This window comes from Pogoniulus pusillus, unplaced genomic scaffold, assembly GCF_015220805.1.
Source record: "Pogoniulus pusillus isolate bPogPus1 unplaced genomic scaffold, bPogPus1.pri scaffold_117_arrow_ctg1, whole genome shotgun sequence".
NCBI lineage: Eukaryota > Metazoa > Chordata > Aves > Piciformes > Lybiidae > Pogoniulus > Pogoniulus pusillus.
The window spans coordinates 68,779-89,923 of NW_026974555.1; the positions used below are offsets into that span (position 1 = coordinate 68,779).

The following is a 21,145-nucleotide window of genomic DNA, read 5'->3' on the forward strand; positions in this document are numbered from 1 at the left end:
GGGCTACTCAGCACTTCCTTGATCTACTCTGGAGGGATTTACAGACAGCAGAGGAGACACAGGGGGAGCTGCTGACACCAGAATTAAGGCCGTTCTGCAGGAGCTAGAGGAAAAACACAGCTCTTCTGCCAGATGAGGGCCACAAAGAGGAGCAGAGGACTGCAGCACCTCTCCTGGGAAGCAGGACTGAAAGAACTGGGGCTGTGGAGGCTGCAGAAGAGAAGGCAGAGCTTCGAGCTACGCTGCAGTATCTGAAAGGGACCTGCAGCAAAGCTGGAGGACTGTCTAAAAGGGCCTGTGCTGATACTCTGTGCATTTAAAAGGATTGCAGTGAAGCTGCTCCAAGAAAAACTTTAGAGACTGAAGAAATCAAAAACCAAACTGCCAGATTCCCTCACACAACTTCCTACATGACCTCAGCAAACCCCTTTCACTTCACATCGCTTCTGACACCCACTCTGGGAGCTGGACACTCCTTCTCTCCCCGAAGCCGGGAGAAAGATCTGGTGAACGTGGCAGCACGTGGCAGAGGGTCAAGACTTAAGCAGACACCTGATTGCTATCACAGCTCAGAAACGACTGAGACACATGCCCTCCTCCCAAACCTAGCAGTTAGGAAGTGCTACAGCTGCACCAGATCACACTGGGATCTGCTTCTTGCACAGGATGCAGCAGATTCTGGTCCATAGCTCAGAGAGGATTGCTTAGCTACTGCTGTTTATAAACACGAACCAAAAACAACCACAACAACAAAGGCTCAGAGCTGGAAACAGTTCTCAGCAGTGCAGCAAAATCCCTTTCTTTTATTCCATAGAGAGGTGCTGCAGTGACCTCAGGGGTTTTTAAGTCAAAAGCTGCTTGCTGGAATCACAGAATCAGTCAGGGTCAGAAGGGACCACAAGGACCTCGTTCCAGAGACACTTCACACTAGCCCGAGCCAAAACTAGAACGGTAGGAAAAAAGGCAAATCACAAAACACAGGACTGCCTTAACTGTCCTACATTGTAACTAGCAGCACCAAGTCCCAATCAATTCAGAGCCTTGGCACTGTTTCTCCTTGAAGATTTTAACCCTGGACACAAAGGAGTCCTGCTCTCAGCCATGGGATTACAATAAAAGTGACTCAAATGACTCAAAAGGGTAACACAAATGCCTTTTCCTGACCAATCTCTCTACATGTTCCTATGATGCTCCACTAACTCCCTCCTTCAGAGTGGCTAACAGTCTCCAACAGACACTGCACCAGCAGCTACCTTGAAGATCTGTAACCAGCTGAGGGAAGGGCTGTAAAACAAATTCACCTCCTTCAGAAAGCTTCTCATCAGTTACACAGAGCAGTCAGAGCCTGCTTCCATTCACATCTTTCTTTATCAGGTTCCACTGTGGAGTCAGAACACTTAAAGTTCACTTAGTCACAGGTTAAGTCGACTCTGCTGTTGGTATCCAACCCCATGCTGCTGGCTGAAGCAAAGTATTCCAGGGCTTGAAGTTGAGACTGCAACACGAGAGACCTCCTGTGCCAAGTGCTGCTTTGGGTTTCTGGGGTTGGGGTCAGGAGGGGATGGGTGGCAGGTGGCTGACTCCTGCTTTCTGCAAACAGAAACAGGCTAAGGTAATTGTGCACTGCAGGATCTCATTTTGTATTTACCTCTTGATCTCAACCCAGAGGGTTTTTCCTTGGCTGTGTTACTTTTGCCTCACTTCTGTGTTGGAGGGAAACAGGAGGCTAACCCATTACAGCACTGCAAGTTGTTCAGGCACTGGGAAAACAATTCAACAGGCCCCTGCGTTCCAGGAGGTTTATCAAGTAGCCTGCCAACATTTTCAGGTGCTAAAGAACTAATGAACATTCCATTTAGGAAACAGCTCCCTCAGCTCATAGCAAGCAAACATTCCCCACTGTCACTAATCCTAGGAGCTGATAAAAGACTTCATTGAATGGTTTAGGTTGGAAGGGACCTCAAGGATCATCCAGTCCCAACCCTCTGCTCTAGGCAGGGATACCTCCCACTGCAACAGGCTGCTCAGGGCCTCATCCAACCTCAATTCATATTCATTTACACCAAAGCTGAGAAAATAGAAAGGTCTGGGGCAGTTGTTTGGCTTTGGCATCAAACCAATGCACAACAGGTAGAATGGGACTTCTTGGGGAAACTAAACTGTCTTTAGCTATGAGGCTGAGAAAGACTTTTCCTATCTCTTCAGCCTTCATTTCACCTGACTCTGTGTTCAGCTGGGCTGTGTTAGGAGCAGTTCACCACATGCAGCAAGGCCAAGGGGCACTACCTTGATCTCGCTGGCAATGACCAATTCAAAACTCTCCAAACAGGGTCACAGAGTTGTTACCTGCAAAGCTCTTTCAGTCGCACTTGCTCTTGGTTTATCTGTTAAAGACAACCAAGAGAACATCCATGGGTTGGGGTTTTCCCCCCCCATCAATTTCTGAGGGGCCTGGAGTTACAGGCAAGCCCAAACCACCCTAACGCAAACCAAAAGGTCCTCTCTCGTGATGACAATGACCAACAAATGACTGCCTTCAATAAATAAGCGACTTGGGAAATTCCAGAGAGTACTTTTGCTAAACAAGTTAGTCTCTTTTCTTTTCCATCAGGTCTTTCTGTTGAAGCTCAGCACCTGAAAGCTCTGTACCTCTTCCCTGCCCTCCTGCCGCTGCCCTCCACCTTTCCCCGGGCAGCCCCTGCCGTCCTGCCCCCACTCTCTGCCTTCCCCCGGGCAGTCTCTGCTGCTTTCCTCCTCCTCCTCTCCACTCTACGTTACCAGCTTCTGCTCCATTACCAGTTCCATTACCAGCTGCTGCTGCTGGTCCGTTACCAGCTCCAGTTAGTGCTCCTGCTCCATCTTTGCCTCCATCGCAGAACCCAGAGCAAAACCTTCGAGGATCCAACCTCCTAGAGAAACCTCAGCCTCAGTAGCAACACAGACTTAGCACCCGTGAGCTAAGGTGGATGTTGCAGTGGGTCAGTAGCCCAGCCCTAAGGTGGCCCTAGCTAGCCAGGGGGCCAGCCAGGCCCCCCCGGCCTTTGAAACCCTCCACCACGCACCCGGTGCTCACCCGTGCGCACTCACCTGGGATGCCAGGCGGAGGATCCCTTGGCCCGCAATGGGCCCAGCTTGGGGCTGGGCTCCTCCTGCTCTGCTTATAAAGGGCACTGAGCAGGGAGGGCAAAGTGGCCACAGCTGGGGTGGGAGGAGACTTCAATTGACCTCCCCTTTTTAAGCTGCCCCAGGAGAGGCAGAAGCCTTTGGCTGATCCCCTTTGCGGGGGTAGGTTGGCTGTGTCCTTTGTGGGGTGGTGTTTTGGCTGTGTGCTTTGTGGGGTGCTTTTGCTTTTCTCTAAGCCACTCCTCCCCTTTGCTCTGCTTGGGATTTCTGTTCCTCCTTGGTATGCTGTGCTTAAAACTGTGCTTGAAGTTGTGCTGTTTCCTTCATGAGATAGGTTTGCTTTTGTGCTTCCTGCCTTGCTGCTCTCTTGTTTTCACCTGTTGGGGGCCAGAATCTGCCTTCCTCTTGTTGCAGCCTGGCAGCAAGAGTCAGAGTCCCTAGAGCATCTCGTTGCCTCCTTTGCCCTTTGCTTGCTGCGACAGCACAGCTCTGGCCTCTGGTGTGGCTCTCGTTATTGTGGGGGAGAGAGAAGAGAGGAGGTGGGGAGGGAGAGAAAAATGGGGGGGGGGGTGAGAAGAGGATTGGGAAAAGAGAGGAGGTGGGTGGGAAAAGAGAGGAGGTGGAGGGGTGAAGAGAGGAGGGGTGGGAAAAGAGAGGAGGTGGGGGGGGTGAAGAGGGGAGGGGTGGGAAAAGAGAGGAGGTGGGGGGGTGGGAAAAGAGAGGAGGGGTGGGAAAAGAGAGGAGGTGGGGGGGTGAAGAGAGGAGGGGTGGGAAAAGAGAGGAGGTGGGGGGGTGAAGAGAGGAGGTGGGGGGGGGAAGAGAGGAGGGGTGGGAAAGGAGAGGAGGTGGGGGGGCGAAGAGAGGAGGGGTGGGAAAAGAGAGGAGGTGGGGGGGCGAAGAGAGGAGGATTGGGAAAAGAGAGGAGGTGGGTGGGAAAAGAGAGGAGGTGGAGGGGCGAAGAGAGGAGGGGTGGGAAAAGAGAGGAGGTGGGGGGGTGAAGAGAGGAGGTGGGGGGGGAAGAGAGGAGGTGGGGGGGGAAGAGAGGAGGTGGGGGGGGAAGAGAGGAGGTGGGGGGGGAAGAGAGGAGGTGGGGGGGGAAGAGAGGAGGTGGGGGGGGAAGAGAGGAGGTGGGGGGGGAAGAGAGGAGGTGGGGGGGGAAGAGAGGAGGTGGGGGGGGAAGAGAGGAGGTGGGGGGGAAGAGAGGAGGTGGGGGGGGAAGAGAGGAGGTGGGGGGGGAAGAGAGGAGGTGGGGGGGGAAGAGAGGAGGTGGGGGGGGAAGAGAGGAGGTGGGGGGGGAAGAGAGGAGGTGGGGGGGGGGAAGAGAGGAGGGGGGGGGGGTGAAGAGGGGAGGGGGGGGGGGGGAAGAGAGGCGGGGGGGGGGGAAGAGAGGAGGTGGGGGGGAAGAGAGGAGGTGGGGGGGGAAGAGAGGAGGTGGGGGGGAAGAGAGGAGGTGGGGGGGGAAGAGAGGAGGTGGGGGGGAAGAGAGGAGGTGGGGGGGGAAGAGAGGAGGGGTGGGAAAAGAGAGGAGGTGGGGGGGTGAAGAGGGGAGGGGTGGGAGAAGAGAGGAGGTGGGGGGGTGAAGAGGGGAGGGGTGGGAAAAGAGAGGAGGTGGGGGGGTGAAGAGGGGAGGGGTGGGAAAAGAGAGGAGGTGGGGGGGTGAAGAGGGGAGGGGTGGGAAAAGAGAGGAGGTGGGGGGGTGAAGAGGGGAGGGGTGGGAAAAGAGAGGAGGTGGGGGGGTGAAGAGGGGAGGGGTGGGAAAGAGAGGAGGTGGGGGGGTGAAGAGAGGAGGGGTGGGAAAAGAGAGGAGGTGGGGGGGTGAAGAGAGGAGGGGTGGGAGAAGAGAGGAGGTGGGGGGGTGAAGAGAGGAGGGGTGGGAGAAGAGAGGAGGTGGGGGGGTGAAGAGAGGAGGGGTGGGAAAAGGGAGGAGGTGGAGGGGTGAAGAGAGGAGGTGGAGGGATGGAAGAAAGGACTGGGGGAGGGGCAAGAGCCGGGGGGAGGGGTCTGGAAAGAAGAGAGAGAGGCCTGGGGATGTTTAGTCTGGGGAAGAGAAGGGATCTCCTTAACGTCTATACATTGCCGAGGGGCAGGGGTCAGCACCAAGGTGCCAGCTGCTGCTTGGTGGTGCTCAGCACTAGGACAAGTAACAACAGACAGAAGCTGCTCCGCCTCACCAGCAGCAGAGATTTCTTGGCTGGGAGGCTGACAGAGGACTGGGACAGACTGAAACCAAAACATTGCTCAGAACACAAAAGAACCTCTGAAGCGATGGCAAAAAGCTCAAGGAAAAGAGGTTGGATTTTCATGATTCTGTCCCTTAAAATACATCAGACTAACAGCAGAGTGAAAAATGTGACATTCCTGCAGGTGGAACAGTTAGAACTGTGGCAGACATGATTGGCTGTTTTAATCCAGAAGTTCATTTGGTTTAAGCCTAGTTCTAAATAGTGACAATAGATACACTAGGCACAGCATAGCAACAAGCTTACATCAAAGCATTTCTAAAGCCTCTGCAACTAAGTCCTTCTTGACTGACAAGAGCATCACCTCACTGAATAAGCAATGAACTCTACCATTACAGCAGCCTTGGCCTCATAGATGACTCTCTTGCTTCGTTGCAGAAGTCCATCACCAGCCTGTGCCTGCAATGTCAAATGGAACCATGTCAAAACTGCTGACACTTTGCAGTTATGATCCCAACAGTTCATTCTTCAGACCTCCCAACCCTTAAGTCCCTTAAGAAGGAAGTGAAAAGCAATTGCTCTTGCATTTCATGCTGCCCAGACGCTCCCAGCTCCTCCAGTAAGGCTAAGCATTCCAACAGGCTCATGCCAAACTCTCCCACAGTTGTTTGAGACCATCACAGCAAACTAACAGCAAGTTGCTGCTCTGCTCTCAGACCACAGAGGCTGCCTAGGGAGTCGCCGTCCCTGCAGCTGCTCAAGAAAAGCCTGGATGAGGCACTTAGTGCCATGGCCTAGCTGACTGGAGAGGGCTGGGGCTAGGTTGGGCTGGATGAGCTTGGAGGTCTCTTCCAACCTGGCTGATTCCATGATTCTAAGTGTACAAATACCCCAGCTGTGTGCTTTGAACCTTGTCAATAAGCTTTCTGCAGAGACTGAATGATAAGAAACAGGTTGGTTGTAGTTATTAACAACCTTTGCCTGGATACCAACATTAATATTGGTTATTAATTGTGCATCACTCATAACGCACCCATTCCATGGCTCTTGGAGTTCCCACAGTGAGAACAGCAAAGGATGGCACACCCCAAGCACTCCTCACCACGTATTCACTGCCAGCACCCAGCACGGGAAGACAGCCAGGACAGGAAGATAAATCACAGGGCGTAACAATCGGAGCCACCGCAGCTAAGGGGGGAAAAACCAAACACCAACCAATATATCTCAAGCCACAACAAAGACTTACTTCAGCAGCACCATCCAAGATATCCTTCATGAACTTAACCATGTCCTCTGTCTTCTCCAGGTGTCTGTCTGGCAGCAAACACTGCTGGTTGGAGGCATTCAAGGCGACGGTAGTACGGATGGTCAGCTCGCTGGCAATGGAAAGCAGATGGGTTACAGGTTTGAAGAGCCACAGTGTAAAACACTGCAAAGCAAAGAATTCCTACAGCATGTCAGAGGGCGCTCAGTGAGCTTCTCCCTGTGTGTGTTCCCTTAAAGGCAAGAGGGGAAGGGGGAAGAGAATGGTACAAAAAAGCTTCTCAGCAGTACTTTGTCCCCTCACATCCGTGCAGGCAACGCGATGGAAGCTTACTGCATTTCACACCCCCACAGGTAGCTCATGACTTCCCCAGCAGCAAGAGATCACAGACAGGAACCTTGCACATGAAACGTACTACTAAGGTAACACAGGAAGTCTTTCAGCATGCAAAGGCAAAAGCACAACCCAAAACATTCCACATGGCCACAGTCCAGCTGAAGAACGAAAAACTGCTGGAACCAGTTCAGAGCAGGACCACGAGGATGAGCCAAGGGCTGGAGCACTTCTAAGAGGATAGGCTGAGGGAGCTGGGGCTGCTCAGCCTGAAGGGGACAAGACTCCAGGGAGACTTTAAAGCTACCTCCCAGTACCTGAAGGGAACCTGCAGCAGGAAGGCTGCAGAGGGACTTTTTCCATAAGGGTGTCTAAAGACAGGGCAAGGGGAATGGTTTGAAGCTGAGGGAGAGCAGGGCTGCTCAGAGTGGATCTGAGGAAGAAGTTCTTCAGCATGAGAGTACTTTGGCTTGCAGAGACAGAAACACTGTAATGCCTGTTCATGAATTTACAGCCAAGGTCACAAGCGTGCTTCTGTCAGCAATTACTGCTTCTATGCCCACCAATCACACAGTAGTGTGTCCTTTGTGAACAAACAGCATCTGAGGCCAGCTGCACCAAGTATTCAGCGACAAAACAAAGCAAATCAACAAAACAAATCTCCTACTTACCCAGCCCAAAAAGCAAACACTTCTCTGCCAGAGAAACAGGCAGAAACATCTCAGCAGACAGACAGAAGAGCTTGCACAGGAGAAGCAGGTGAAGAAGGTCTCCTTTTTGGCACCTATAAAGCACCAGATCAGTCACATCACTTTAACTTCAAATGAGAGACAGCTGCTTTTAGATTCACTGCACTCAGGTGTTCATCTAGAGACAGCCCACAGAAATCCAGAACTTGTGCTCCCTGAGTCCCCGTGAAGCTCCTAGAATCTTCCAGAGCACAAGCACAGGATGTTGTGCATGCTTTGATCACCCAGAGAAAACTTACAGAGCTGACATCTTCAACTCTGGTTTTTCCCTTCCTTCACTCCAAAGGCCAGAGAAGAAGTAGTCAACTGCAAATGCCAAGCAACTTCACTCCCGAATGATGCATTTGAAGACAATGACCATTAAGGGCAAATGTCAAGCATCTTGTTAACCTACTCCAATGTGCCTTGTCTGTACTGAGTGCAGCCAGCATCCTTCATGCACTTCATGCTGCTTCTCTGAGGGAGCTCAGTTGTATGCCTCTCTTAAAGAAAGCATCAAGAATGAAATGGGACTCTCCTGAAATCAGAAGCACAGGCAATGCATAACCATTCTTTACAGCCCCAGTTACAAACTGGGCAGGCTGCAGAGGTGCGCCCAGGCCAACCTCATGGCATTCATCAAGGCCGAGTGCAAGGTCCTGCACCTGGGTGGGCACAATCCCAAGCACAACTCCAGGCTGGATGGGGAACGGCTGAGAGCAGCCCTGAGGAACAGGCCCTGGGGGTCTGGGCTGATGCAAAGCTCAAGAGGAGCCTGCAGTGTGAGTGCAGCCCAGACAGCAACCCTGTGCTGGGCTCCAGCAAGAGCAGTGTGGGCAGCAGGGCAAGGGAGGGGATTCTGCCCCTTGCCTCTGCTCTCCTCACACCCCATCTGCAGTCCTGGGGGCAGTTCTGGAGCCCCCAGCACAAGAAGGACATGGAAGTGTTGGAGCCAGTGCAGAGGAGGCTACCAAGATGCTGAGAGGGCTGCAGCAGCTCTGCTCTGAGCACAGAGTCTGATCAGTGAGCTCACTGCTGGCTGCAGCTACCTGGAGGGAGGCAAAGTCCTACAGCTGTGCTGCTCAGGGACATGCTTTAGGGGTGACCTGGCAGTGCTGCCTTAAGGGCTGCCCTGGATGATTTGGAAGCTCTTCTCCAACAGCAACCACTCCATGCTTCTACTCCTCAGAACCGGTGCACCTGACTGCCAGAAGGAGCACAAACTCCACACAAAGCCTTACCTGACCCAGCCTCTTTGGCCACCTGCGTCTCGTGGGGGATGTTCCTCAGCATCTGCTCCTCCCGCATGAGCTGGTGCTGGGCTGAACCCTCCTGCTGCCTGGGGAACGGCCATGCTGCTCCTGCTGCTCCTTCAGCTCATGCCATGCTTGCTGGAGAGAGCTGCAGAACCCAACGGCAGCACAGATTGACACGGAGGGGCTCTGGCAGCAGCAGCTTGAGTGCAGGCAAATCCACCCCTGCAGCTGAGCACAGTCATTGCTTTGGCCCGGAGCCGCTCGCAGTGGCGCCTGGAGGACCTCGGAGGCCTAGAGCGGCTTTGACCAGCGAGAGGAGAGCCCAGAGCGTCGCCTGCCAGCCGGAAGTGACGGCACGGAGGCAAGATGGCGGCGCGGAGCGAGCTGCTGCGGCTGTACCCAGCCCCGGGGGGGTCTTAGGCGGAGTTGGGGGGTCCCGGGAGGGGTCCGAGAGGGCTCGGGGGGGAGCGGGGGAAGGGGCTGGGGGGTTTTGGAGAGTCCCAGAGGGGCTTCGGGGGGGCCCCAGGGGGGTTTGAGGAGTCCCGGGGGGGGGGATGAGGTGGCTGGGGGGGGGCGAGCAGTGGGGGGAGGGTCTGGGGATGAGTCAGTGGTTGCCAGGGGCGCTTGGGGGGGTCGCAGGGGGATTTGGGGGGGGGCGAAGTGGCTGAAGGGGGTAGGGGGAGGGTCTGGGGGTGTTGTAGGCGGCCCCGGGGTTGGGGGGGTTTGGGGGCGCCTTGGGAAGGGTCCGAGGTGGCTGGGGGGAGGGGGCAGTGGAGCAGAGGGAGGGTCTGGGGGTGTCATGGGGGTCCCCGGGTGAGGTTTTGACGGGGGTCAGAGGTGGCGGGGGGTAGGGGAAGGGTCTGTGGGTGCCATAGAGAGTCCCAGGGGTGCCTGGGGGGGACTGGGAGCAGTGGGAGGGGACTGGGGGGACGCTGGGGGGTGCTGGGGTCCCTCCCCCGAGGCTCCTTGACCTGCCCTGCCAGGGAGGTGCTGCTGCCTGCTGCCTGCTGGCCTGGCACAGGTGGCACTGAGGGCGCTGGGCCCAGGCCTGCAGCCCCCAGCCCGGCCCTGGGGGAGGCCTCAGCAGCGCCCCCAGGCCAGGCTGCAGTGCTGCGGGGACAAGCTGAGGGCCTGAGTGGGCACTGGGGGGCGCTGGGCGGGGACGGGGAGGGGCTGGGGGATTAGTGGGGGCATACAAGGAGGTGAGTGGGGGTCTCTGGGAGGCCAGTGGGCGGGTCTGCGGGTCCCTGGGTGGTCCCTAGGAGGGTCTGAGGGTCCCTGGGAGGGTCTGGGGGTCCCCGAGAGGTCATCAGAGGTCCCTGGGAGGTTATTGGAGGTCCCTGGGAGGGTCTGGGGGTCCCTGAGCCCTCCCCCCGCAGGCTCTGGGTCTCCCGGGGGGCTGGAGGCCTGCGGGGGGAGGTCTCCTCCTTCCTGGAGCTGCTGGGGCTGTGCTGGAGACCATCGAGCACTTCGGAGGGGCGGGGCAGGGGCAGGCCCCGCCCACGCCAGAGGACGCACCAATCAGCTGCTGACCCTCCCCGTCCTAACCAGTTCCCCCCGCCCAATAAAGCACCAAACTCCGCCAGGTGGACCCTGCCTTCGTTTATGCAAATGAGGGGGCGGGGCACAGGGGTGACCATGCCCACAGCCCCCACAGGATCCACCAATCAGCTGCTGACCCTCCTGGTAACCCCTCCCCAACCCCCAACACATCTTCAAGGTACTCAAAGGCAGAGCCTGATATTGAAATGTATGCAAATGAGGGAGGCAGAACAAGCGGCAAACCACGCCCATCACAATCCACCAATCAGCAGCCACCTCCTGAACTCCTCCTCGAAAGGAAGCTCCAAATCTGTCACCATATAATTAGTTACTGTGGGGCAGGGGCGGGGCCGAGGGGGCGGGGCCAGGCGCAGCATGGGGAGGGGGCGTGGCTACGGAAAGGGGGTGTGGCTATGCAAATAAAGACGCAGCAACCAGAGCCAGGCAAGAAAGGCCAGGGAGGGGGCGTGGCTCCGCCAGCCCACTCCTCCCGCAGCAGCAGACCCCTGCAGAGCCCTGCAGTGCCCTAGAGACATCTCCAGACTCCTACAGACAACTTCAGACCTTTCCAAGGGCTCTGCAGACCCTTACAGACCCCTGCAAACTCTTCACACCCCTAAGACCTCTACACACAGCCACAGCCTCCTCTGCAGAGCCCTGCAGCCCCCTCCACACCTTCAATGGATTCCTGCAGACACTTAACAGATGCCTGACAGAGCTCCACAGACCCCTGCAGACCTTTACAAGATGCCTGCAGACACCTGCGGGCCCAGAACAGAAACCTCCACACACCTGCTGAATGCTACAGACACTTGCACACCCCTCCAGCCTCCTGGAGACCTCTAGGGACCCCTCCCGACCTTTCCATAGAGCCCTGCAGACCCCTACAGACCTCTACAGACACCTCGAGACCTTTGCAAGGCACCTCAAGACCTTCACAGCCTTTTGAGACACCTACAGCACCACAGACACCTCTACCGACCCCTAACCACCTCCACAGACACCCAGAGAGCTCCACAGACACCCAGAGAGCCCTCCAGGCCCCTAAGGGTACCTACAGATGCCTCCAGACCCCCGCACACCTCTGCACACTCAGAAAAGCCTCCAGGCCTTTTAGAAGACCCCTGCAGACACCTACAGACCTGGGCAGACTCCTACAGCTGCTTGCACAGCCCTGCAGACACCGACAGGCTCCTCCTGGCCTGCAAGCTCACACCATGTGCTCGCACTCAGCTTCTCCCCAGCACCCCCAGGGCTGCTCTTTATCGCCTCCGCCCCCAGCCCGCAGGCACAGGCAGGCTTCCTCCCGCCCACACGCAGCACCCTGCCCTTGCTCTCCTGGAACCTCACAAGCTTCGCCTGGGCCCAGCTCCCCTGCCTGCCCAGGTGTTTCCTGGATGCCATCCTGCCCCTCGGCTTGCTCTCCAGCACCACTCAGCTTGGGGCCACCTGCAAACACGCTGCCAGTGCACCTCTATCTCATTTGGGACAGTCACACTTTAGAGACACTGGACAAAAGTGTCCTGGAGCCAAAGAACTCCTTCACTGAATGCAGACACCTACAGACCCCTCCACACCTTTAACAGACCACTGCAGCCCACTGCAGAGCCCTCCAGACCTCCACAGACCCATTAAAAGGCACCTCCAGACCCAGGCAGACCTCTACAGAGAACTAACAGAGCCCTGCAAATCCCTACAGGCATCTACGGACCCCTGCAGCTGCCTGCAAACACATAGACCCCTACAGAGCTCCCCACACCCATCCAGACCCCTCCAGATATTTAACAGACCCCTGCACACATCTACAGACCCCTCCAGAGCCTTCAATGATGCCTGCAGGCACCTACAGACCCACACAGAAACCTCCAAACACCTACTCAACTCTACAGACCTCTGCAGACTCTCTCAGACCCTGACAAATAGCTACAGACCCCTTCACACCTCTGCAGACACCCACACCCAACTACACACCACCACAGACATGGACAAAGCTCAACAGGCACCTGCAGACCCCTCCACACCTTTAAAAGCTGCCCAGAGACTCCTACAGAACCCTGCCAAAATGTACAGACCCTGACAGAGCTCTGCAGACCCCTCCAGACATTTGAAAGGTGCCTGCAGACCTCCACACCCCCCTAGAGACAGCTGCAGGCACCCACATTCCTCTACAAAGCTCTAGAGACCTCTACAGACAGCTACAGACCCCTCCAGACATTTAAGAGGTGCCTGCAGACCCCTGCAGCACCCTAGAGACATCTACAGACAACTTCAGACCTTTCAAAGGTGTCTGCAGACCCTTAGAGATCCCTGCAAATTCTTCACACCCCTCCACTAACCCTTGTTGCAGAATGGCTAAAGGAAAATGGACATGACTTAGAAGTGGGCAAGCAGGATGAGTATATGGAACTAAATTAAGGCTGTGCTAGGCCACACAGAAACAAAGACATGTTGAATAAACAAAGGCAGCATTTAATATAACTAGCCAGGGAGGCACTGTCCTTGACGAGTCAGCAGACAACTCAAGCAGAGCAAATGGGGTATTTAGGGATTCAGCCATTTAGCTTCTTACATGTATGCATAAATTATCTGTAACACATATAAGCGTGTGGCTACTAAATAAAGTTGTCACTCGCTTTTGATCCACACTGGATTGTGCAGTGTCCTTGCACAGTGAGTTCAGCCCTTCTCCGCGAGATCTGCCTCCCTGCAAACCCTAACCTGTCAGCACCTCCCAGCAGCAGGGAACAGAGAGAAGCACTCCACAGCCGTTTGCACGAGAGGCTTTCTGCTCATCCAGCTGCTCTGTCAGCATCTGCATTGGACAGAATCTTCAGCTACTAGGTCAGAGCTCTGACTGAGCAATCTCCTTTTCAACCCTTCCCTCCTGGCAGACACAGACAAACCCTACCTGGAGCCCACAGGAGCCGAGCCAAAGGAGATCACCCTGCCAGGCTGCAGGGCCAGGCTGCAGCGGCACCAGCGTCCGTGCTGACGGATTCACCGCAGCAGCTGGGGCCCTCGTGCCCATCCTGCTGCTGCTGCACATCTGGCTGGCTTGGCCAGTGGAGTGGAAAGCAAAGTGCAAACCTGCCAAGAGTGAAACAACCAAGGACAAAGCTCAGTTACTCACACTGTGAAGGTGTGGGCACGCTCCTATGCCCCCAGTAAAAACACTGCCAAAGCATTTCATTTTCCACTGCCATGCACTGACCTTGCAGAGCTCTGAGCTGATCCCACTCCAACACTCCACCTCCAGTGCACACAGTCAGCTCTGACTGCAGGGTGCTGCCATGTGGGCCATGCACACACAGGAGGGACGCCTGGCCCCCAGCACTGCCCAGCAGACATGCTCCTGAGCTGCCAGGGACACGTACCAGTGACAGCCAGACAGAAATAAAGCACGTCAGAGCACCCCACCAGAAGATGGGAAAGACAACCCCTGACACTTGGTTGCCTTTTTCACACACACAACGAACGAGCTGCTCCGAGAGCCCTGACAAAGGCTTTGCTCTTTGGCAGTGGCTGCTCAAGCCATGCAGATCAGGCTGGAAGTGACACGACTGTAACTTTTTTGGTAAAGCTTCATTTATGACAGAAAAGGGATCAGTGAGATCAGAGACGGCCCAGATGCTTTGGCACCTGGGAAAAAAACAACCAAACCCAAACCAACCAACCCAACACAAACCCACCCTCAAATTAGTCCTCAGTGCTGCAGTGCCCAGAGGAGCGGTGGATCTGAAACGTTTGGCCCCACTGGAGCACGGAGAGGAGCAGGTGCTGGTGACAGCTGCACTCTCACAGCCATGCCCTCACCTCTGAGCCGAGGCTGTGCTTAGCTCCGATGGGCAGCTGCTGAAATGCAGGCACTGCTGCGGGGCCTGTGCCTCTCCGTGGCAGGGTTTCAGACCTGCTCGGGCCTGTGGGAAGAGTGAGATTTGTCTCAGGGCCACTGCTTTGCATTTCCTCCCCTCTCTCGGCATGGCTCAGTTACTTCACTGGCATGACAAGTGCCAGGACAGCTGCCACATGGACGAAGCAGACAGGAGGAGGCTCCACGCTGCTCTCCCTGTGTCTGGGAGGCAGACACCAGTTGATCCTCCTGCAGCAGCTCCAGCACGCTGCGGAGCTCTGAAAGCTGCTCTCTAGCACTGTGACGAGCAGAGACAGCTGAGCTCTCCCTGTGCAGGCAGACAGACCCCCAGCTCCCTTCACACCTCCCACAGATGCGCTCTACCAACCAACACCTTCCCAGGGGCTGCAGAACGCAGCTGGATGGAAGATGCAGCACAAACCTTCCAGAGCTGCTTTCTCTACTTTAACTGCACCAACGCTGCAGGAAGACTCCAGATACTCACAGCAGCTGCTCTGAAAGGTGTCTCAGATCCATCTCACCTGCTCAGCTCACCTCCCGAATCCTTGCAGGCACCCAGGGCTGCTCCCAACCCTTCCACACGCTGAGTCTTGGGCTCCCCGGGCCGCGGCTGCCTGCAGCCACCACAGGCCATTGGAGCAGCACTGCAATCCAGGGACCTGTCCTCTGAGCGTGTGCTGCAAGGAGAAGCAGCAGCTCTGCAGTGCTTCGGCTGGACAGCAGCACACACTGACTGCACCCCAGAGCAAACCACACCTAAAGCACACACACACAAGCAGCCTTGCACAGCAAGCACAGCCTCCACCTTTGCATCTCGCCAGACCCACTCTAGGTGCCCACGGACCCCTTTACGAGGGTCCCTGACCCCTCTACATGGCCACAGGCCTCCTTTAGATACCCGCAGACCCCCTCCAGCTCACCCCTGACGCCTTTAGATGCCCCCAAAGGCCCTTTCGATACCCCCAGACCCCTGGAGCCGTGGCTGGGGGGGCCGAGCCAAAGGGGACACCGAAACCCAGAGTGAGACCCCCCAGAGCCTGCCAGAGCGCAGAGGCTGAGCGCTTCCCGCCCAAACGCCGCTGGCCAATCAGAGCACGGCCTGGCTTTCCCGCTCTTTCCCCTCACGGCGCCGGGAGGGAGGGGGGAGGGAGACAAAACGGCCGCAGGGGGCTCCGTGGCGGCTCCCAGCGCTCCCAGCTCAGCTCCCAGCGCCTCCAGGTATGGATCCCAGTACCTCCCAGTGCTCCAGGACAACGCACAGTGCTCACAGGATGGCTCCCATGCTCTCCTCTGCTCCCAGGCCCACACAGATACCGCCCGGACCGGCCCAGTCCCTCCCAGTCGATCCCAGCCCCGTCCCTATCCCTCCCAGTCCCGCCCAGATCCGACCGTCCCCTCCTCAAACCCTCCCAGTCGCTCCAGATCCGATCCCAGTCCCTCGTCTCCCCATCCCTTCCAGTCCCTCCCAGTCGCTCCCAGATCCGATCCCAGTCCCTTCTGTTCCTCCCCGTCCCTTCCAGTCCCTCCCAGTCTCTCCCAGATCCGATCCCAGTCCCTTCTGTTCCTCCCCGTCCCTTCCAGCCCCCTCTCAGTCTCTCCCAGATCCGATCCCGTCCCTTCTGTTCCTCCCCGTCCCTTCCAGCCCCTCTCAGTCTCTCCCAGATCCGATCCCAGTCCCTTCTGTTCCTCCCCGTCCCTTCCAGCCCCTCTCAGTCTCTCCCAGATCCGATCCAGTACCTCCCAGATCCACTCACAGTCAATTCCAGTCTCTTGCGGATCCCCTCCCAGTCCCCGACCGTCTGCACCCCACACCCTGTCCCTGCCAATCGCACCCAGTTCCATCCCAGTCCTTCCCAGTTCAGTCCCAGTTCCTCCCAGTCCCTCTTAGTTCCCCTCCCTGTGAGTGACTGGCAGGGAAATGGGATGGAATCCGGAAGGACTGGGAACGACTGGGAGGTGACTGGGGGGAGCAGGGAGATAGTGGGATGGAAATGGGAGGGGACTGGGGGGAGCTGGGAGGTAGTGGGATGGAAATGGGAAGGGACTGGTAGAGACTGGGAGGCAGTGGGATGGAAATGGGAGGGGACTGGGAGAGACTGGGAGGCAGTGGGATGGAAATGGGAGGGGACTGGTAGAGACTGGGAGGCAGTGGGATGGAAATGGGAAGGGACTGGTAGAGACTGGGAGGCAGTGGGATGGAAATGGGAGGGGACTGGGAGAGACTGGGAGGCAGTGGGATGGAAATGGGAGGGGACTGGTAGAGACTGGGAGGCAGTGGGATGGAAATGGGAAGGGACTGGTAGAGACTGGGAGGCAGTGGGATGGAAATGGGAGGGGACTGGGAGAGACTGGGAGGCAGTGGGATGGAAATGGGAGGGGACTGGGTGGGCTTGGGAGGGAAGTGGTCCCAAACTGGGACAAACTGGGCCCAAACTGGTAAGAACTGGGCCCAAAGTGCACACCAAGTGGGGGAATTGGGCCCAGCGCAGCCAATGGGAGCGCTTCCCGCCTAAGCCCCGCTGGCCAATCAGAGCGCAGCCTGGCTTTCCCGCTCTTTCCCCTCACAGCACCAGGGAGGGAGGGAGGGAGACAAAATGGTGGCAGGGGACACAATGGCAGCTCCCAGTTCAGCTCCCAGTGCTTCCAGGATGGCTCCCAGTGCCTCCAGGTACGAATCCCAGTCTCAACAAGTCCCCTCCCAGGCCCGTTTTAGACCTCTCTGAATCCTGCCCAGTCCCTCCCAATTCCCTTGCAGTCCCTTCCACTTCCCTCCCTCTGCATCCCAATTCCTCCGCAGTCCCTTCCAGTTTCCTCCCAATCCCTCTCAAATCCCTCCAGTCCCTCCCAGTCCTACCCAGTTCCCTCTCACATCCCTCCTGGCCCATCCCATTTCCATCTCAGTCCCTCCCAGTTCCCTCCCACATCTCCCAGCCTCTCACAAATCCCCTCCAAGTCCCTCCCAGTCTAATCCCAGTTCCTTCTGTTCCTCCTAGATCTCCTTCCAGTCTCTCCCAGTTCCGCTCCCCGTCCTGCCCAGTAACCCCCAGATCCTCTCCCAGTCCCTCCCAGTTGCCCCCCAGTGGCCTTTCAGTTCCACTCAGTTCCTCCCAGTCTCTCCCAATCCCCAGGCAGTCCCAATCGGTTCCCTCCCTGTGCCTCCCAATTGCCTCACACTCCCTCCCAGTCACTCCCAGTTCCTCTCCAGTCCCCCTCAGTCTCTCCCAGTCCTACCCAGTTCCCTCTCTACCTCCCTCTTGGTGCATCCCATTTCTATCCTAGTCCACCTCCAGCCCCTCCAAGTCCTTCCCACATCTCCTCCCAGTCTCGCACAAATCCCCTCCAAGTCCTTCCCAGTCCTGTCCCAGTTCCCTCCATTCTTCCCAGCATATCCCAGTCCCCTTCCAGTCCCTTCCATTCCCTTCCCAGTCCTTCCAAATCCCCTCACAGACTCTTCCAGGCCCCTCTGAGTACCTTTCAGACGCTCCCACTCAACTCCCCCTACCTCCCAGTCCATCCCAGTCACTTCCAATCCCTCCACTCCATCCCATTCCCTCCGAGCCCGTCCCAATGCCCTCCCAGTCTCCTCCCAATCCCTCCCAGTCTATCCCAGTCTCTCCCTATCCCCACACAGTCACAACCAGTTCCCTCCCAGTCTCTACCAATTACCTCCCAGTCCCTGACAATCCCTGACAGTTTGCACCCTGTGCCCTATCCCTGCTGGTCAAACCCAGGTCCATCCCAGTCCCTCCCAGTTCCACCCAGTCAGGCTCCCTGGGAGTGACTGGGAGGGAAATGAGAAGGATTGGGATAGAATTTGGAGGGCCTGGGAGGCAGTGGGATGGAAACGGGAGGGAACTGGGTGGGCTTGGGAGGAAAGTGGTCCCATACTGGGACAAACTGTTCCCAAACTGGTAGGAACTGGGCCCAAAGTGGACACCAAGTGGGGGAATTGGGCCCAGCGCAGCCAATGGGAGCGCTTCCCGCCTAAGCCCCGCTGGCCAATCAGAGCGCAGCCTGGCTTTCCCGCTCCTTCCCCTCACAGCGCCAGGGAGGGAGGGAGAGAGGGAGACAGACAGAATGGTGGCAGGGGACACAATGGCGCTCCCAGTTCAGCTCCCAGTGCTTCCAGGATGGCTCCCAGTGCTTCCCAGATGGCTCCCAGTGCCTTCAGGTATGGATCCCAGTCTCAACAAGTCCCCTCCCAGTCCCGTTCTAGACCTATCCGAATCCCTCCAGTCCCTCCCAATTCCCTTGCAGTCCCTTCCACTTCCCTCCCTCTGCATCCCAATTCCCTCCACTAACTCCCAAGCCCCTATCCCTCTCTCCCAGGCCCTCCACATCCCCTCCCAGGCCATCCCAGTCCCTCACAATCCCTCCACTCCATCCCTCATCCTTTCCCACTTCCCTCCCACTACCTCTCAGTCCCTCCAAGTCTCCTCCCACGCCTCACCAGTCCCTCCCAATCCCATCCCACTTCCATCAGTCCCTCCCATTCCCCTCCCTGTCCCATCCCAAGACCTCCCAGGCCCATTCCCCTCCCTCACACCTCTCAGGCCCCTTACCAGTCTCACCCAATCCCTCCCAGTCCCACTCACTCCTTCCCAGTCCCCTTCCCACTCCACCCCACTCCCAGTCCATCTCAATGCCCTCCAGTCTCCTCCAAGTCCTTCCCAGTTCCTCTCAATCCCTCCAGTCCCCTCCCAGACCTTCCCAGTCCCTTCCTGGCCTCTCCCAGTGTTCTCACCAGGTCCATCTCAGTCCCCTCCCAGTCTCTCTCAGTCTCTCCCAGTCCAACTCCAGTCCCCTCCCAGTCCTCTATCACTCCCACCCAGCACCCTCCCAATCCTTCCTAGTCCATCCCACTAGCTCTCAAAATATCCCAGTCCCCTTCCAGTCACCTCCCACTCCCTCTCAATCCCCTCCAAGTCCCTTCCAAGCCCCTCCAACTACCTTCCCATTCCCCTCCCAGTATGCTCCCTCTGGCCCAGTCCCCTCCAGTCACTCACAATCCATTCCAGATCCCTTCCCATTTCCTCCCAATGCCCTCCTACTCCAGCCCAGTGCATCCCATTCCTCTCCCAGTTCCCAACAGTCCCTCCCATTACCCTCCCTGTCCCTCCCTGTCCCATTTCCCTCTCTGTCACCTCTCAGTCTCCTTCCCAGTCCCAACCACCCTCTCTCACTCCCCTCCTAGTCCCATCCCAGTTTCACATAATCCAATTCCACTCCTTTCCCAGTACATCCCACTCCCCTCCCAGTCCTTCTCTGTCCCTTCCAGTCCTCTCCCACTGCCCTCCCAGTCCTAAGCCAGTCCTTTCCAGGTCCATTCCAGTCCCATCCCAGTCCCAGTCCTCTCCCATTTCCTCTCAATCCACTCCCAGTCCCACCCAGCCTCACCCAATCCTTCCCAGTCCATGCCACTAGCTCCCAGTATATCCCACTCCGATTCCAGTCACCTCCCAAGTCCCTCCCAGTCCCCAGTCCTCTGCCACTCTGACCCAATCCCCTCCTAGTCCTTTCCAGCTCCATCCCAGTCCCTTCCCAGTCTCTCCCAGTCCCTAGTGCCATTCCAGTCCTCTCCCAGTCACTCACAATCCATTCCAGATCCCTCTCCCTTCCCTCCCAATCCACTCCCACTCCATTCCACTATCTCCCAGTATATCCCAGTCCCCTCCACTAACTCCCATGCCCCTCTCCCTCTCTCCCAGGCCCTCCACATCCCCTCCCAGGCCATCCCAGTCCCTCACAATCCCTCCACTCCATCCCTCATCCTTTCCCACTTCCCTCTCAGTCTCCTCCCACTCCTCCCCAGTCCCTCCCAATCCCATCCCACTTCCCAGCTCTCCCTCCCATTCCCCTCCCTGCCTCTCCCACTCACTCACAATCACCCTAGTCTGGAAGGGGACTGGGGCATACTGGGAGACACTGGGAGACACTGGGAAGGACTGGATTGGGACTGGGACGGTCTGGGAGAGGACTGGGAAGGAATGAGACAGGACTGGGAGGGACTGAGGACTGGGAGGGGACTGGGATGAGTCCTTTCCCAGTCCAACTCCAGTCCCTCACAGTCCTCTCCCATTTCCTCCCAGTCCTCTATCAGTCCCACCCAGCCCCCTCCCAATCCTTCCCAGACCATCCCACTGGCTCCCAGTATATCCCAGGCCCCTCCCACGCCACTCCAACTACCTTTCACACACTCCCCCTACCTGCCCAGTCCCCTCCCAGTCACTCACAATCCTTTCCAAATCCCCTCCCTGTCCCATCCCAGCACCTCCCAGTCCAATTCCCCTCCCTTGACACCTCTCAGGCCCCTTCCCAGTCCTCTCCCAGTTCAGCTCAGTCCTTCCCAGATCCCTTCCCAGCCCATCCTACTCCCTCCCACTCCATCCCACTCCCTCCCCATTCCTCTGAATCCCACCCACTCACTCCCAACCCCTTCCCAGTCCCTCACTATGCCATTACACTCCTTTCCCACTACATCCCACAGCCCTCCCAGTCCTTTTCAGTCCTTTCCAGTCCTCTCCCAGTCCCAATCCAGTCCTTTCCAGGTCCACCCCAGTCCCCTCCCACTCCCTCCTAGTCCCTTTCCATTGCCATTCCACTCACTCACAATCCATTCCAGATCCATTCCCAATCTCTCCCACTCCATCCCACTATATCCCAGTCCCCTCCACTAACTCCTGAGCCCCTGTCACTCTCTCTCAGGCCCTCCACATCCCCTCCCAGGCCATCCCAGTCCCTCACAATCCCTCCACTCCATCCCTCATCCTTTCCCACTTCCCTCCCACTACCTCTCAGTCCCTCCCAATCCCATCCCACTTCCATCAGTCCCTCCCATTCCCCTCCCT

General features: G+C 57.1%; 3 protein-coding genes and 1 long non-coding RNA gene across 10 annotated transcripts; all 4 read right to left on the minus strand.

Moving 5' to 3' along the window:
- Nucleotides 1-1,349: 1,349 nt before the first annotated feature.
- On the minus strand, nt 1,350-8,037 carry LOC135173889 (protein disulfide-isomerase TMX3-like). 7 transcript variants are annotated; one of them, XR_010301504.1, is made up of 5 exons: nt 6,901-7,165; nt 6,550-6,679; nt 5,694-5,762; nt 2,287-2,384; nt 1,350-1,590 (listed from the first exon to the last, which is right to left on the minus strand). XR_010301504.1 is itself a non-coding variant. In XM_064141099.1 (5 exons), the coding sequence occupies exons 1-5, from the start codon at nt 6,927-6,929 to the stop codon at nt 1,413-1,415; spliced, it is 444 nt and encodes a 147-aa protein (XP_063997169.1). In that variant the 5' UTR covers nt 6,930-7,010; the 3' UTR covers nt 1,350-1,412. The 7 variants fall into 7 exon arrangements, 2 of the variants coding, with proteins under 2 accessions (XP_063997169.1, XP_063997170.1); XM_064141099.1 differs by having other exon boundaries at nt 2,347-2,384; nt 6,901-7,010; XM_064141100.1 differs by lacking the exon at nt 2,287-2,384 and having other exon boundaries at nt 6,901-7,144.
- On the minus strand, nt 2,596-4,123 carry LOC135173890 (uncharacterized). Its single transcript, XR_010301510.1, has 2 exons — nt 3,088-4,123; nt 2,596-2,909 (listed from the first exon to the last, which is right to left on the minus strand). It is a non-coding gene; the product is annotated as an uncharacterized LOC135173890 (long non-coding RNA).
- A 1,179-nt stretch (nt 8,038-9,216) lies between the features above and the next one.
- On the minus strand, nt 9,217-10,524 carry LOC135173888 (uncharacterized). The gene is made up of 2 exons (XM_064141098.1): nt 10,221-10,524; nt 9,217-10,138 (listed from the first exon to the last, which is right to left on the minus strand). The coding sequence occupies exons 1-2, from the start codon at nt 10,522-10,524 to the stop codon at nt 9,489-9,491; spliced, it is 954 nt and encodes a 317-aa protein (XP_063997168.1). The 3' UTR covers nt 9,217-9,488.
- A 2,350-nt stretch (nt 10,525-12,874) lies between these two features.
- On the minus strand, nt 12,875-15,540 carry LOC135173891 (uncharacterized; the record flags this gene model as incomplete). Its single annotated transcript, XM_064141101.1, has 6 exons — nt 12,875-13,238; nt 13,335-13,513; nt 13,638-13,783; nt 14,240-14,343; nt 14,832-14,974; nt 15,218-15,540. Coding segments are annotated over 6 exons (994 nt in total), but the record flags the coding sequence as incomplete, so codon positions are not given.
- Nucleotides 15,541-21,145: the final 5,605 nt, after the last annotated feature.

Excerpts from the sequence above, each read along its gene's own strand:
- LOC135173889 (XM_064141099.1), bottom strand. The coding sequence starts at position 6,929 with ATGAGCTACCTGTGGGGGTGTGAAATGCA. Across the intron at positions 6,680-6,900 it reads CTGTGGGGGTGTGAAATGCA|CGAGCTGACCATCCGTACTA; the intron begins GTAAGCTTCCAT and ends TTCCATTGCCAG. Across the intron at positions 2,385-5,693 it reads AGGCCAAGGCTGCTGTAATG|ATAAACCAAGAGCAAGTGCG; the intron begins GTAGAGTTCATT and ends TGTCTTTAACAG.
- LOC135173888 (XM_064141098.1), bottom strand. The coding sequence starts at position 10,524 with ATGGTCACCCCTGTGCCCCGCCCCCTCATTTGCATAAACGAAGGCAGG. Across the intron at positions 10,139-10,220 it reads CCCCAGACCCTCCCAGGGAC|CACCCAGGGACCCGCAGACC; the intron begins CTCCAATAACCT and ends CCTCCTAGGGAC.